The following is a 16,923-nucleotide window of genomic DNA, read 5'->3' as shown; positions in this document are numbered from 1 at the left end:
ATACTCATGAAAGCAAAAAACAATCAGTTGTCTTAGAGATTTTAGAGGACTCATTTGTTGACTTACTGAACACATGTGTACAAAGATCCTAGTAACTACCAGGTACTGCACTAAGGTCTGAGGATAAGGACTGGGAGAAAGTGATCAAGGTCTGGCTGAGATAACAGCAGACAAAACAGGTATAAAAGTACTTTATAGCTATGGAAGGGCCTGGAGTTCATAAAGAAGCCAAAGAAGTATGAGGAAATGAGTATAAACGAAGGAAACCAATGTGTTTGGCAGGAGAAAGATGAGGATGGACTAAAGGTAACAAACACAAAGACTGCTGCCTTCCTGTCTCTTTTCAAATCCTAATATTGTACACTTACCTGAGAGATGTTCAAAAATTTACCATTCATTAAAAAAAAATTATAAACAGAAATATTTCAATGGGTTAGCGCTAGAAAGGTCATATTGCAGAAAAGATCAAAGTAGAGATCAAAACCAAATTTTAAACATGTATTCATGAGTTAAGGAATAATTACACTTGAAAACTATTTTCCCTATACATGAATTGCTCTCAACTATGCTAAGCATTCAGGGAACAGCAAACATATTTTCAGAATCATAGGCAGTCTGTCTTTGCAAGAGGCCAAAATGTACATAGAATAATTCAAGGATTTGAAATCTGCTCCACTGACCAGATGAACCACAAGGATAAAGTGAAAAGTAGTATTTACACAAACCTTATGGTGAGAGTATGTCTGGATCATCAGTAAGGTACAAATGGAGCTATAAAAATGATTCTCACCCTATGTGAGCAGTGGACCTAAGGCCCTTTTGCTCTTATCTCCTCAATTACCTAAATGGTAATATTTTATATTTTGTTCGTGTCAATCACATTAAAGAATTAAACAATACGTTACAGTGTAGATGCCACTTTAAAAAATGTGGAACTCTGGGTATTATTTTCACACCTCTATGAGTCTAAAATTTATTTTAAAATAAAAAATAAATAAGGCTAGGCACAGTGGCTCACTCCTGTAATCTTAGCACTTTGGGAGGCCAAGGAGGGAGGATCACTTGAGGCCAGGAAATCGAGACCAGCCTGAGCAACATGGTTGACCCCTTCTCCACAAAAAATAGAAACATTTGCCAGGCATCGTGGCGCACGTCTGGAGGCCAAGCCACTAGGGAGCCCGGGGCAGGAAGATTGCTTGAGCTTGGGAGTTTGAGGTTGCAGTGAGCTATGATGACATCACTGTACTCTAGCCTGGGAGACAGAGCAAGACCCTATCTCCAAAAAAAAATAAATAAATAAACAAACAAAAAGATATTAGTAGTCTTGCTACAAAAACTAACACACAGCCTAAAATATGTGTTAATTTTATGAGATAATCATAAAGTAGAATAAATGAAACAATCCTTCAAATTGCTAAGAGCTCAATTTCCACTTCTCTCAAGGACTGCAGATGCATATCAAGAGAAAAACTCTGAGCTGGATATTGTACTGCCCGCCAGTCATGTGACGCTGGGAAAGTCACTTCAACCTCTCTAAGTCTCTGTTACATCTATCCCACAGGGTAGTATCATATGCTTATAGACTACAGAATGCTATGCAAATATTTATTGTTGGTATTTAAATTTTTATTTTCTTGAACTGCATTATCTTGTCTTCATTAATGCAAGGAATAACTCTGGAAATGATTAACTATTTGGATTTCCTCAACTTAGTGAAATAATCAAATTAATCTTATACTTCCCAGTAGAGATCCAGATTTAACCAACAGATTTCTATGATAATAAATATAGTTTTTACATGTTATCTTCCTGGAAAATGCATTATAAAAATACTATTATCTAAAAAATGTTATCTGCTTAGCCTTTTGCTATAAAGTACATTAATTGGATTGGTGAACCTATTATTTTAAAATTAGTTTTGTTAATTCTTAAGACCTAGTTCAACACTTGAAATGTCTAATAAAGTTTGATGGGGCATAAATATACAATTCAAACAAATAATTGACATTATACAGAAAATATGCTAGATGAAATATATTTTACTCATTGACATTAAAAACAAAATAATATCTCTTTTGAGGAAGAAAGGCAATTAAGTCAGGAATTTCATGAAATCCAAAAGATGAATAGAGAACCCAAAGCAAATTTTAAAGCCTGACAAAGAAAATGTATCTTTTACAAAATTGCAAATTGATGCATACTTATAAATGATGCATCACAAAATGTTTTTTATAACTTTAATGCTTCAAAATCCATTATCATTCCTATGTCTCCCATCAAGTATAATCTTAAGGGAAAAATTACATTATTTTCTGGGTTAAAACTTAGTGTACAACCTAAAGGATGATGGGAAAATAGAGTACAAAAGTAATTCTCTCAAATGAAGTTTTTATCCATTAAAACCTCAAGGAAATCCATTTTAACATGGCAGCTAATTTTGTTTCCCGAAGAATGTATTTCTAGCCAAAAATAAATAAATAAATAAGAATGATTCAAGTGCACAGTTAAAAATCAAAAAAGCTAAGAGGAATCATAAAAAAATAACATGCAGTAATATATTATATTTAAAGTAGAAAGAAAAGCAGGATTTTCTCTGTGGCCCTTTCAAAGTTTTCACAGTGTTCTTCATTCAGCAACAGTCTACTCACTTCCGCTTGGTATGGTCCATGCCACTGTTTGGTATTCCTTCCAACTTCGCATTTTTCTGCCCACAGATATTTCCATAGCTGTCGTATCCTGATACTAGTCTTGCTGCTGCACCTGTTGCTATTGAAAAGCCACAAATAAATCCCTAGGAAAGAAACAGAAAAAAAAAAAAAATACACATAAACCATCTCAATAGCAACAGTCACTAGTTGATACGATAATAAGCTTCTTTTGTCTGTTGAAGGGAACAAAGAGCTATCTTTCCTTACTGCAAACACTATTCCTCTGTTTTCCTTGGACTGCACATAAACAATACAAAGAAGTCCACCGGGAAACACTATTTAGTACCATAACAAAACAAATCCCAAGCTTTTACATCATAAGATCGTCTTTGCATTTTATAATAATAATAATAGCAGCTTCTCTATATTGAACATCTGCTCTGTGCCAGGCTGTGAACTAGTTACTTATCATATATTATCTCTAATCTCCATGAGGAGGAAACTGAGGCCCAGAGAGGTTAACTAAGTTACCCAAAGCCATCAAAGCTGGGGTCAAACCCAGCTTTCTTCATTCTTTAGTTTTATTTGTTCGTAAAGGAGTTTTGTTAAATAAACAGTAGCAAAGGAGGAAAGAAAAAAAATCCAAAGAACAATAGGTGTATGGGTTTTGAATCATTATCATTTCAGTGCACGCAACACTTCTGTTTCCTTCCTGCAATAAAGCTGTATACAAGCCAAAGAATTACATCATGAAGCGCTGCCATGCTCTTAATATTGGAGAATGGAGCAGAGTAAGGCACTGGCATTGTGTGCGGCAAAGGTCACCTCATTTCATGGGAATATGCTTCATCACAACCAAAGGCAAATGGCAGATACTTCACAATCACATCATGCCCGCTAAGTCAAACGTGTAGGGACCAAAACAAAACAACACAAGCCTACTAACAGCAGGCTGCCGTGTGTGAGGACGGGAATCTCAACTGATAAATTGGGGTTAAGAGATATTCTTTCACCTCAGTCATTAAAAGGTTGAGTTTTTGTTATCTTTAGTAAAATGACTAAGAAGGCTGAGATTATCACTATTTAATTCATGATAGCCAAGTATCATAAATAGTACTTATCTAAACCACCCTGCTAGATTCAGGCCTAGAGCAGTAAATATTATACTATTAAATATATTCATATGTAATTCCTCAAAGAAAAGTATTTTCCCCTTAAATATAGTTACCGTAAAAAAACAAACAAGGTCGGGCGCAGTGGCTCACGCCTGTAATCCTAGCACTCTGGGAGGCTGAGGCGGGTGGATTGCTCGAGGTCAGGAGTTTGAAACCAGCCTGAGCAAGAGCGAGACCCCGTCTCTACTAAAAATAGAAACAACTTAATTGGCCAACTAATATATATATAGAAAAAATTAGCCAGGCATGGTGGCACATGCCTGTAGTCCCAGCTACTTGGGAAGCTGAGGCAGAAGGATTGCTTGAGCCTAGGAGTTTGAGGTTGCTGTGAGCTAGGCTGACAACCATGGCACTCACTCTAGCCTGGGCAACAAGCGACACTCTGTCTCAAAAAAAAAAAAAAAAATAAATAAATAAATAAATAAAAAGCAGCCGGGCACGGTGGCTCAAGCCTGTAATCCTAGCACTCCGGGAGGCCGAGGCAGGCGGATTGCTCGAGGTCAGGAGTTCGAAACCAGCCTGAGCAAGAGCGAGACCCCCATCTCTACCATAAATAGAAAGAAATTAATTGGCCAACTAATATGTATAGAAAAAATTAGCCGGGCATGGTGGTGCATGCCTGTGGTCCCAGCTACTCGGGAGGCTGAGGCAGAAGGATCACTTGAGCCCAGGAGTGTGAGGTTGCTGTGAGCTAGGCTGACACCATGGCACTCACTCTAGCCTGGGCAACAAAGTGAGGCTCTGTCTCAAAAAAAAAAAAACAGCAAACAAATTCTTTTCTAAATAACCCCTGTGCTATCATTGTGCAGGTAAAAAAGGTGAAAGGGAAGAGTAGAGAGTGTAGCTCTATTTAGCAGAAATTTCTTGAAACTACACTTTGTAAGAAAATAGACTTGGAGTAGGGACTAACTCCTCACTTGCTACTCTCTAGCTCTCTGATCTTGGCCAAGTTACTTCAACTTTCTGCCTCAATTTTCTCACCTATAAAATGGAAATAATGAGTTTGTGGCTTATCAGGAGGTTGTAGAGATTAAATGACATAATCCAGTCAGGTGGTAAGAAACCCGCCTGGCACATAGTAGGAGCTCAATAAACATTATCGTTATTAGAAATGAGAATGTGCTATGGAATGTTGGCGATTCCATTTTCTACTTGTGTGTCCTTGGACAAATTTGCTTAATTCTCTGTGCCTCAGTTCAACCATCTATAAATTGGAGCTAAAACTACTCACCACGGAGGCTGTTCTGAGAATTACATGGGATAAGACATGTAAAGTGTGTGACTCACAGCGGCAACTAACTGCTAGCACCATGGTTAGGCACAGCTGGTCACTACTTGTTCATTCACACTCAGCTTGTCACCCCTCTCCCCCTCTCCTGACTCCTCCAAGGGCAGGGTAGGGCAATCAAGCTGACCTCAGAACTTCAGCCCAATTTTAAGATATGAGAAAAAAAAATTTAATCTTCTACATGCATACACACATACAAATCTGCATACCATTTTAAGCATATTTTTGAACACCAAATTAGGAAACCATGCACTAAGCAAAAACTGGGAAAAGAGGTTAAGTAGTAGGAGGTTTAATGGCTAACTTTTCCAATACATCTCTTTAACAAGAAGCATCACAGAGTAATAGAAACGGAATGGACTTAGCATTCAGAAAGATCTGGATTCAAACACTCATGCTACCACTTACTACCTGTGTGATTCTGATCCAATTACTTTCTTAGACTCTCTTCCCTCCTCATCTCTAACACAGAGTAATACCATCTATCTAGCAGCCCAGTGATGAGAACTAAATGAGATAACGCTTCTCCAATCCCCAGCTGAATGTCTGGTACATGGCAGGTGATCAGTAAATGGTAGCTGTTGGTAGTAAATTTGGGGAAAGTCAGACTAAAGAGGCTAACAACAGTAATTGGAGACTAACAAAACTCCCTTCAGTTCTCTCTTTTAGAACAAAAATTTCTAGGGGGAAAAAGCAAGTAATGTCAGTAATTTTGTTACTACACAAAAATACTTTCAGACCACAATTACAGTTTTCTTTCACTACTAATCTAGAAGAGCAAAGCCATTGCATAATTAAAAGATGATGTTCTTTCACTTTTTATAGGAATTTTCTTCTTACGTTTGGTAAGTATGTTGTGTTACAGATTCCTTTAAGTGGTTTCTGATTTCCCTTTCTGACTATTTTTAACAGTACTGTTGGACATGTGGGTTTTTTCTTTATCATAAGCCACCTCATATCCCTCTGGGATGTAGGGAGGGTATAAATTATAAATGTTATATATATATATATGCTAAAATGGGACAATGACATATTTTCACATAGGCCATTTAAACTTTTTAGTAGCTTCCAGAAGCATTTGAGTAGAGAAAGCGAGAAGCTGCAGGGGGAAAAGGAAGGTGAACAATAAGCTAATAAGATGGGAAGAAACCATGACTATTATCCTGGAGACTTCCCATATGGTACAAGCACTGACAATGGGGAACTAGGCCAAATATAATTAAAAATACAATCTCTTTAAAAATAAAATTCTAAAATTCAAATGCGGGAAGTAATATAGTTTCAGAAGTGAAAAAAAATGTGGTACACGAAATTAAACAGGGTGATGGAAATTTTACAGAATACACTTAATAATTTAATGGCTCCACAGAGAGGGAAGGGAAAAGGCATTCCGTGGAAGGAAATCACATTAATGAAGCAAATGATAAGGGGGATAAGGAAAGCTTTTATAAGCATGTCGTAGGAAGCAATCACTAGAGAGAAAGTAAGACTATTAGCAAGGAAGAGAATCATGGCTAAAATCTTAAACTGACTGAGCTATGGAAGTGCTTTCAACACGGCTATTTTGAGAGAGGAGGAACAGACAAATCTACTCACAGAGGGTGACTCAAATCAGATAAAGACATACAGAGACCGTAGGTCATAGGGCAAAGACCTGGCAACTAATACGTAACTATTGCCTAAGTGGAAGGAAGACAATTTGCTAATTAATGAACTACGCTCATATTCCCCTCATATCACGAGGTCTATTTCTACTTAAGTAAGGGCTTTTGCTTGGTTTTATTCACTATTAGTCAAAAAACAGGACATACTTTTATTTCATAAGCATGTCTGAGTTTTACACCTTGAGCCTTTGCTAATAAGCAATGAAGCAAAGCAGAAGGTTCTAGTTTTGATTTAAAAAAAAAAGGTTAATAAAAACATGTATGGGAATGAGAGGTAATGTATGAATATGGCAAAATATTTCAAAATTAAAAGATGGGGGAAAAGTTATTCTTACAGCCCTCTCCCAGGGATTAATAAAAACATGCTGACTCTCTTTTTCTCAAATACCACCACCTTTACCTCCATTCACCCCGTAAGTCAATCAATGCTTAGGGTCAATTTCCTAAAAACTGATTTATAAAATCTTGGAAGAACATTTGGCTCTGTTCCCCTTCTTCTAAGAACCCTGAGACGAGGAAGGCTATTACGACCCAGCATACAGAGTAGGGTTGGAAGGCCTGACGCAGAACTAATATGTCTATAAATAAACTAAGAAAAAACAAATTAAAACTTTTGCCAATCTTCTAGATTCCTGGATTTTTAAAAAGTTTAATAGGATGCATTGCTCTAAGGAGGAGGAAAAAGGAAAACACCAAGAATGAATGGAAGTCTAAGAACTATCCACTCACTAAGCATTTATTGAGCATGTGTAAATGCAAGGTTTACTCTAGAAGAACCAAAATGCTCTCGAATGAGAAGAAAATAATGGGACATGAGGGAGCAAATTCAGAGGCTTAGTTTCATGGGCAGCTCGAGCATAGACCAAGGGCCAGGCGCGGTGGCTCACGCCTATAATCCTAACACTCTGGGAGGCCAAGGCATGAGGATCGCTCAAGGTCAGGAGCTCAAAACCAGCCTGAGCAAGAGCAAGACCCCATCTCTACTAAAAATAGAAAGAAATGAATCGGCCAATTAAAATATATAGAGAAAAAATTAGCTGGGCATGGTGGTGCATGCCTGTAGTCCCAGCTACTTGGGAGGCTGAGGCAGGAGGATCGCTTGAGCCCAGGAGTTTGAGGTTGCTGTGAGCTAGGCTGACCCCACGCCACTCACTCTAGCCCGGCCAACAGAGTGAGAGTCTGTCTCAAAAAAAAAAATATACGTAGACCAGGAATACTGAGAATGACCCAGGCTTTGCCACAAACACTCCTTATGATCCTGGGCAAGTAACTTTGAATTCCCTGAGCCTCAGTTTCCTTGCTGGTCACTCAGAGGTGGGGAACCTGCAGCCGCAAGGCCACACGTGGCTCTCCGGATCCCCAAGTGCGGCCCCTTGACTGAATCCAAACTTCACAGAACAAATTCCTTTAATTTAATCTCTAACGCCCTTCCTCTTCCAAAATTTTATATTTCTAAGGGAAAGCTGACACAGAGTAAAAATTTCAAGAGTATACTTGCAGGGAGAAGTTCATACTCACTTGGTTTACTACAGTGACTGAGAAAAAAGCAAGAGTAGATTAAAAACAAATGGATTTAACAGAACTATAGACTTAAAAATGATTAAAATGATAAATATTGTTATCTATATTTTATCATGATATTTTAAAAAAGAAAAAAAAAAAAAAGAGAGAGATGGCCTTAACAGAAAATAGGTAGTCAGTTGGATTAGGTAATCCTGTGGTAACTTTTGGCAGCTGTTCCGTGATCCTGACAAAGAACAGACCATCAAACAGGTGACTAGATGCTGCAGTGAATCTCTCACTTTATGCTGCATGCTCAACAATAGTTAATGAGGTAGAAACATCATGCCCTGGGAAATAGACTAATGCTATAAAATAAAAAAGGTCCTTGAAGGCAGTCTGAAGGGACAAACTATTCAATGATGTCTCCTAAATCCAGCTCTCGTCCAGATCATTCTCCAAAAGTCCAAGCCTGCTTTTCCAACTGCTTATCTATACTCACAGAGTCTGCCTGTCTGAAACTCATTTTCTCATTCTACATTTCCCTGAACTGCTTCCCTTTCCTGCATGTACTCTATCTCCATTAGTGGCGCCACTGATCTCCTAGACTGCACATACAAGATACAGAGGACTCTGCAGTCTCCTCTCCCCAGGCGTTTCCGCCCCTCACCCCACCTTCCGAAAGCCCCACTACAGGAAGAGGTAATGCTAAGCTACTTGGTACGATCCTGAGACACTGAAGAGACCACATTTTACTGGCAAGTAAGGCTACATGCTACAGGTCCACATTCTGAACAACTTTTTCTCTTGTTCCCAATACTAGGCAACAAGGTAGGATCTACCTCTTGAGGCCTCAACTTCTTCCTCTTCCCTCCTGGGTACAATGCTGCTACTGTGTAATCTCAGACAGCTATTGGACATGTCTCTGTGCCTCTATTTCTTTATCTGTGAAATGGGAACGATGACAACAATAATGTATACTTCCTTCGGCAGTTGTGAGAATTAAATGGGTTTCTATGTGTCAAGTGCTGAGAACAGTGTCTAGTCCGTAGTAAGCAGCAGTAACTGTCAGGGTGAGTTGTAGGGGGTCCCTGTATCTTCTATTTTCCATGGTAGGCACCCCTGCTAGGGCTATCCAGCCCCACCTCTTTCCTGTCTTTTACAGTAAGCTGATCTGGGCAGGTCTGCACCAGGTGGATCTCCATCCTCTCTCTCTTCTCTTCTGACACATTACTGTCCTTGAGACAGAGACCATCCTAGATGGGAAGGAACTTTAGCCCATGTGGCTAAAGCTTCATTTTTACCAGAGAATGCTTTATTGAGCATAATCAGGTACCTGTTCAGCTACTAATAAAGTGGTATTTTGTTTATCCTTTCCACTCTTGTTCCCTGATGTGTATAGAAACCCTGGCTAAGAATCTAGGAAGAGGTGGGGGTAGGATTTGACCTGAAAAGCCCTGTCCTGAAGCCCTGATATAAGAACCTCTTAGTCATCCTTGATCTGTCTCCCACTTGTCTGCAACATGGATAACACCATTGATAAATGTTCTTTTTTTTTTTTTTGAATTTTTTTTTTTGAGACAGAGTCTCGCTTTGTTGCCCAGGATACAGTGAGTGCCGTGGCGTCAGCCTAGCTCACAGCAACCTCAAACTCCTGGGCTCAAGCAATCCTGCTGCCTCAGCCTCCCGAGTAGCTGGGACTACAGGCATGCACCACCATGCCCGGCTAATTTTTTCTATATATATTAGTTGGCCAATTAATTTCTTTCTATTTATAGTAGAGACGGGGTCTCACTCTTGCTCAGGTTGGTTTCGAACTCCTGAGCTCAAACGATCAGCCCACCTCGGCCTCCCAGAGAGCTAGGATTACAGGTGTGAGCCACCGCGCCCGGCTGATAAATGTTCTTGATCTACTTCTTCAATCTCTGTCCGCCTCTTCCTAACCATGGCCTTATTTCAGATTTTTCACCTTTTATCTAGTCCATTACATCAGCCTCCAAAGTGGTCTGCCTAAAATCTCTTCCTCCTTCCAAGCCATCTTTAACATTAGCTGCCAGCATCATCTTTCTAACCCCAGTCATATTTACTGCCTGTTCCACACTTTCCAGTGGTTTATCAGTGTCTACAATAGTAGGTCTCAACCTTGGCTGAACATCAGAATTGCAGGGATTAAATCGGAATCACTGAGGTGGGGCCAAGAAATGAATTTTTGAAAAAAGAAAAAAAAAAAGATCCCAGCTGATTCTAACATGCAGCTAAGGTTGAGGACCACTTGTTTACAACCTTAATGAAAAATAGAAATTTATAAGTGTAACACCACATGTAATTTTTTAGAGCAGCATAAGTATATGCCCAGTTATTTCAAAATATTGATGAAAGTTCAAATGTGGAAGATAGCTCCCAGGAAGGCTGATAGCAATTGACTTTGAAAAACACTCTAAATTCTAGACAATACAAGTATTAGAAAAACCTTGAAACTAAGGGACGAAATAAAAGAGAAGTACAAATATTGATGCAGAGATGAACATGTGTAAATAAAGATTTAATGGTAAAGATAAGTGAAAGATGACAAGGTCTTAAAATATTTAAGAGCTAGAGCATAGATATGAAGGAATGAGCAAAAAACTATAGGTAGAGATAGAGGATAAAGATATTGTTTGAATATCAGGCTACAAGATGACTGAGAAATAATCTGTAAAAGCAGCAGGCCACTAGGACATAGGCAGAAAGTTCCAGTTCCTTTTCTATCTTTGCCACTTATTGCCAGCAGTATATTCTTAGACAAGCTAATATTTAACCTAAATATACCTTGCCTGTTAGCTGGGGATAAAACCTATCTTATAGGATAAATGGGAGAATTAAATGAGATAAACACATTATATGAAAGTGTTGAACATAGATTAATGTCCCCAGAACGGTTATTGAACGTTTCTTTTAAAAGTACTATAGAATGAGGCCGGGCGTGGTGGCTCACACCTGTAATCCTAGCACTCTGGGAGGCGGAGGTGGGAGGATTGCTCAATCCTCCCACCTCCTGGGAGGTCAGGAGTTCGAGACCAGCCTGAGCAAAAGCGAGACCCTGTCTCTACTAACAATAGAAAGAAATTAATTGGCCAACTAATATACATAGAAAAAATTAGCCGGGCATGGTGGCACATGCCTGTAGTCCCAGCTACTCAGGAGGCTGAGGCAGAAGGATTGCTTGAGCCCAGGAGTTTGAGGTTGCTGGAGCTAGGCTGAAGCTATGGTACTCTAGCCTGGGCAATAGAGTGAGACTCTGTCTCAAAAAAAAAAAAAGGATACTATAGAATGAAATCCAAAGGAGGGGGGAAGGGAGACTTCTAAAAACCATATAAAGCAAATACTGAAAAGCCCAAAGACTTTGAACCTAGGTTTTGACAGTAGGATGGAGAATAGAACTTTGAGATTTCTTCAGTTTCCAAATGGCAAAACTTGATGTTACCACCATTCCTTGAAGGTAACCTATTAAAAGAATTATTCCAAAACAAATAACACTATGCCTGCATTTAAAAGTACACACAGTGGGTCTTAATTACCATCATGCTGAAATCAACATTATATTAATTACCACTGCATTAAAATGTTTCAGTAAACAACCAACTCCTTAGTCTCAAGTCACTCCCAAATCAGCCTATTAACATTAATGATTGCACTTTCCTGAGCTATTTTGTCACAGAAAATCAAAAGCACCTTGGGTGGGATGGTACATGTTTTTGTAAACATAATTCTGAAAGGTCAGCTGCTATTGTCCCAGGGTTACATTCAGGGAGTGGGGGAAAGCTGTGGACTTATTCTGCTAGCAAAAAGTCTTTTCTACACTCTGCATGAATATTCTGGCATGTTGCATTTCAGTTGCCATTCCATTAAACTAACTAAACTCTTAAAAAATTTAAGTCCTACATTAGGAAATAGGTATTTAGACCTTTTCTAAATATCCTATATTTGGTGAAATTATGCTTTGATCTCTGACTGGGCATGGTGGTTCATGCCTGTAACCCCTGCACTGTAGGAAACAGACGCAGGAGGATCAGTCACGGCCAGCAGCTCAAGACCAGTCTGGGCAAGATAGTGTGAACCTGTCTGAACAAAAAACCTTTTTAAAAACTAGCTAGGAATGGTGGCCTGTGCCGGTACTCCCAGCTACTCAGGAGGCTGAGGTGGGAGGATCACTTGAGTCCAGGAATTTGAGGTTACAGTGAGCTATGATTTGTGCCATTATACTCCAGCCTGGGGTACAAAGTAAGACCCCATCTTTAAAAATACAAAAAAGAAGGAAACCAATTCTTATTTTACTGGATTTATTGTAGCCCACTAAAATGGACTGCTTTCTTCTCCTTGGTTCCAGTGCAGAACTGGGACTACATTTGTGCCTATTAGCCAAGGTTAGGGTTGTTCTGTGATCCACAAATGGCAGGTGGTTACAGGGAGACACAGAGCAAGATTTTCCTAAAGAGCCTCTATGAAAGGTATGGGAAGAAGAGGGTTAAAAATACTCACACAGTAAGAAAAAGTCTGCTGCCTGAAGTAGCATAATTGCATTTTGAGTTGTAAAAAGCTAAGAGAGAACAATACTGTGTCTGTACCGGCTCCTTGAGGAAGAGGAAATAGGGTGGCAGAAAACAGCATGGACCTGGAAGTGAAGAGACCTGGGCTCTGATCCCAGCTCTGCCTTTAACTAGCAATGTGGCCTTGGGGCAGTCATTTCCATCTATAGGTTTGATGTTTTTAATCTGCAAAATGAGGGTGATGGACCAGATGAGGATTTCCAAGTCTTTTCTAGGGTTAATATCAGCCAACTCTAAAACAGCAATTTTGTATCATTTTTCCTGCCCAGCACACTGATTCTTTAGGAAAATCTTACTCTGCCCAGCACACTGGCAATGACTCCAAAGCCACTGAAGTCTGTGTCAGAAATGAGTATGCAATTGAATAAGCACATGCTCGACACCTTGCACCAGGGTCCCTGCTCCTCCATCCTCTCATTCCTCATTCTACTGGAATATCACCAGGTATCATCCAATCAAAAGGTGCCACTCATTACAATAGGCACAGCACACAGCAGGGGTCTGGTGTGGGCAGGAGGAAGAAGGAGCCGTGAGCAACCAGCCTCCCATCTAGGACGAACTAAGGAACACCAAGTTCCTGAGAGGAGAACTGACTGCCCCAAAGATAACCATCAGGTTCCTGTGACTGACTGGCTTGGGTGAATACTCAGCGTTCGTGACTCCACACCCACTGCTCTGCTCACCACCCCAACAAGATCACTGTTCCCAGAGACGTATGTCAAATGATCTGCTTTCTGCAATCATCTAGCGAATGAGATAGGAGTCTCAGTTGCTCCTTAATTTTGATCTCAGTTTTTACGTAGGAAAAAAAAAATCAGAAGGGATGCCAAATACCACCGAACTGTCTGAGGCAAAAATTAACCTGCCTCAATGGCATCCTGGCCCCTCTAATTATAAGCAACATAGGAGGGGTGAAGTACACACACACACACACACACACACACACACACACACACACACACATAAAACAAGCTTCCCCATCAAACCAGCTCCCTTCACTCCCTCGGACCACGAGTTGAGGGTCGGATCATCTGCAAGAGCTTCCTTACCATCCCAATGCAGAAGAGGATAAAGAGCAGCAGCCATGGTATGTCCGTGCAGCTACGGTCCTCCAGAGGCTTCCATTCTCGTTTGGAGCTCTAATGAAAAATACAAATAAGAGTGGTAAATGTTGAGTTTTGTTAGAGTTAGACAGGCACAAACACATCATTTGTATCTAGATCCCTTCCTTGCCAGACGAGTTTCTACTGAACCTTTAAGACACAACTCAAATATTTGTCACCTTTTCCGTGACGTTACCCTAACTCATGGGGCCATTAAAATACTCCCATCCCTCTTCCTTGGCCAGGTAGAGTTCTGAGTTCATTGCTTTTTTGGTACCGCTATTAGAGGATTTAGCACACTGAACTGTTATTCATATTTCTTACACTGTGTCCCTAACAGGTTGTGAGCTTCAGAAGGAAAGAAACCAGTCTCATTTCCCAGCATCTAACATGATGACTGAGTGCTCTTTATATATACTCAGCAAGGGCTTTTAAAAAACAAATAAACGAGCCAGGCACGGTGGCTCACTTCCGTAATCCTAGCACTCTGGGAGGCCAAGGTAAAAGGACTGCTTAAACCCAAGAGTTTGAGACTAGCCTGGCAATAGTGAGACACTGTCTCTACAAAAAAATAAAAAAATTAGCTGGGTGTGGTAGCATATGCCTTTATCCCAGCTACTCTGGAGGCTGAGAAAGGAGGATCATTTAAGCCCAGGAGTTTGAGGTTGCAGTGAGCTATAATAATGCCACTGCACTCTAGCATAGAAGACAGAGCAAGATCTGGTCTCCAAAAATAAAAATTAAAAAAATAAACAAATAAACAAACTCTTCCAACTTCAATCTTTGTACTAGGTTTTTCATCTAGGTCCAGATGCTAGACTAAAAAAAAAATTAGAACATGTTTGAAGGATGCCCATCAAAATGAATTTCTATTCAGAGGTAGATTCTTTAAAGTCAAATAAAATTCAGGAAGAAAAAAATTTAAGTTTTTATAGATAGATCTGAGCAACTCTTAAACAATCCATGAAAATCCATGAATTTTGATTCTGTCCTTGGAAAATGTTAAAAGAGTTAGTTTCTGAATCAAACACAGAGATTCCCTAACTAAAGAATTAGAGGCATCCTAAAACTTAATTGGCAAAGTATTGATTAGAATTCCAACTACATTTTTTTTTCTTATTTCAATCATCTTCGGTTCTCAGGTCAGCACACGAATCCCTTTTACTCAAATGTAACCGAAATAACACTCCTGAGCTTTCTAATGAACAAAACTCCCTGAGCCTCACAAGTTTTCCTGGATACAGTAAACAGAGAAGGTAGCCCTGGGAAACCTCTGGGGAAGGTTTCTGTAACAAGGAGATTGAGGCCTCCGGTGGCTTCCACCACAAGATCCAGGAAGGCGTCTGGAAAAGGCCTGTCACCGGGAAAGCTCACCAGCAGGACAGCCAGAGATAAGGGAGCCCTCTGATATAATTAGCATCGAGAGTGTAATAATCAGATTTAGTTCTCCCTTCCTCTAAAACCATGTATCCTTTGATAACCAGATAAAAGCTATAGATTCTTTCCTAGGAATGTAAGCATCCATTTACATAATTTTCTTAAAAGTTTAGGGAATTCCAAAGGTTAAGAAACTCAACTTTAAAATACCTGCCTATCAACAATGAAGGCAGAGAATCTGAGTTACGACCACTTCTTAACCTCTAAAGTGTTAAGCAGACAAATGCCTCGTTACCAAAAAAAAAAGAAAGAAAGAAAAAACCAGAAAGAAACCCAGCTTATTCCCAGACACCCACACAGAAAACAAAAGAGCACTAGTTAGTCATGGAAAAAAAATCTTACCCCAAGACTCTAACTAGCATTAAAAACTGAGAATGAGTAGGCAGTTTTTTGGCAGAGGAATGCACCACTGTGGCATAACAGATAAAGGACTTGGTCTCTCCCTGGTGCTGTCATTAGCCAGCTACAGGACTTTAGATAAATCCCTTCATCTCTCTAGGTGGCAGGAAGGAGTTAGTTTGGATCTCTTAGGTTCCTTCTAACTCTAAAAAATCTATGACTGGAAACACACTTTTGTGAAAACTTCTGTTATGTCTAGAAAAAACTGCAAATAGTTCAACGTTATTCCCTGTGCTATTCAAATAAGAATGCCTGTATTGTGTGGTCTGTATTTCGGAAGACAGTTGCTCACAGTGTGAATAAAGAATGTTTCTTTGTATTAAATAATTTCAGTCTTGAGTAATACCCATTACAGTAAAACTACTTCCAAACACAGAAATTTGGACATCTCTTTGAAATTCATTATTTATACTCTATGGTAATTTACAAAGCAAAAGCTACTTTAAAATGCTATATTTGTTTATCTTAAACACTATGTATGGGGAGGGAAGGAACTTGCACAATGGCACACATTTATATTATCTATGACCTCAATGAATTCTCAAAACAATTCTGTTAGTTATTATTCTATATTCCAGACTTTTCTATTCTATAAAAGAGCAAACCAGGGTCCAAAGAAAATAAGTGGAAAATCTGTGTCTGAAACCTGAGTCCTCAACTCTACCAGAGAGATAAAAACTGTAAAAAGTGTTAAGGAAATGCTACACAAACAAACAAAATGGTAGCAGAGATGAAGAATGCTTGTCAGCTTCATCAGTATACTAAACACAGACAATGAAAAAAATCAATGAACTCAAACATAGGTCAATAGAAATTACCCAAACTGAAACACAAAGAAAGAAAGTGAAAAATTTTAAACCTGAGCAGAGGATCCAAGAAGTGTAGGACAGTATTAAATGAACTAACATATGTGTAACTGGAATCCAAGGAGATAGAACAAGGCAGAAGAAATACTTGAAGAAAAGAAATAATGGCTAAAAATTTCCAAAAATAATAAAACAATTTATACAAACTGCTGAAAGGAAAACAAAAAACAAACTATGAACCTAGAATTCTGTACCCAGAGAAATGTGTCCCAGAAATGAACAGTTTTCAGACCACAAAAACCTGAATTTATTAGCAA

At 39.2% G+C, this 16,923-nt stretch overlaps 1 protein-coding gene across 6 annotated transcripts in view; it reads right to left on the bottom strand.

Annotated features, from left to right (window-relative positions):
• SLC44A1 (solute carrier family 44 member 1) overlaps positions 1–16,923 on the bottom strand; it is a 176,031-nt gene that overhangs the window by 113,235 nt on the left and 45,873 nt on the right. For all 6 annotated transcript variants that reach the window (XR_012922121.1, XM_076008895.1, XM_012736793.3 and 3 more), the window contains exons 2-3: positions 13,911–14,000; positions 2,649–2,791 (exon numbers count right to left, since the gene is read on the bottom strand). Coding sequence is in view for 5 of the 6 variants with exons in the window: in XM_012736793.3 (XP_012592247.1) it covers positions 2,649–2,791; positions 13,911–14,000 (233 nt within the window). In the remaining variant the exon portion in view is untranslated. The remainder of the gene's footprint in view (positions 1–2,648; positions 2,792–13,910; positions 14,001–16,923) is intronic.

The sequence above is a fragment of the Microcebus murinus genome, chromosome 12 (assembly GCF_040939455.1).
Source record: "Microcebus murinus isolate Inina chromosome 12, M.murinus_Inina_mat1.0, whole genome shotgun sequence".
Lineage (NCBI taxonomy): Eukaryota > Metazoa > Chordata > Mammalia > Primates > Cheirogaleidae > Microcebus > Microcebus murinus.
Note: the sequence above shows the minus strand (reverse complement) of the source record. Positions and strands in the feature narration are given on the sequence as shown.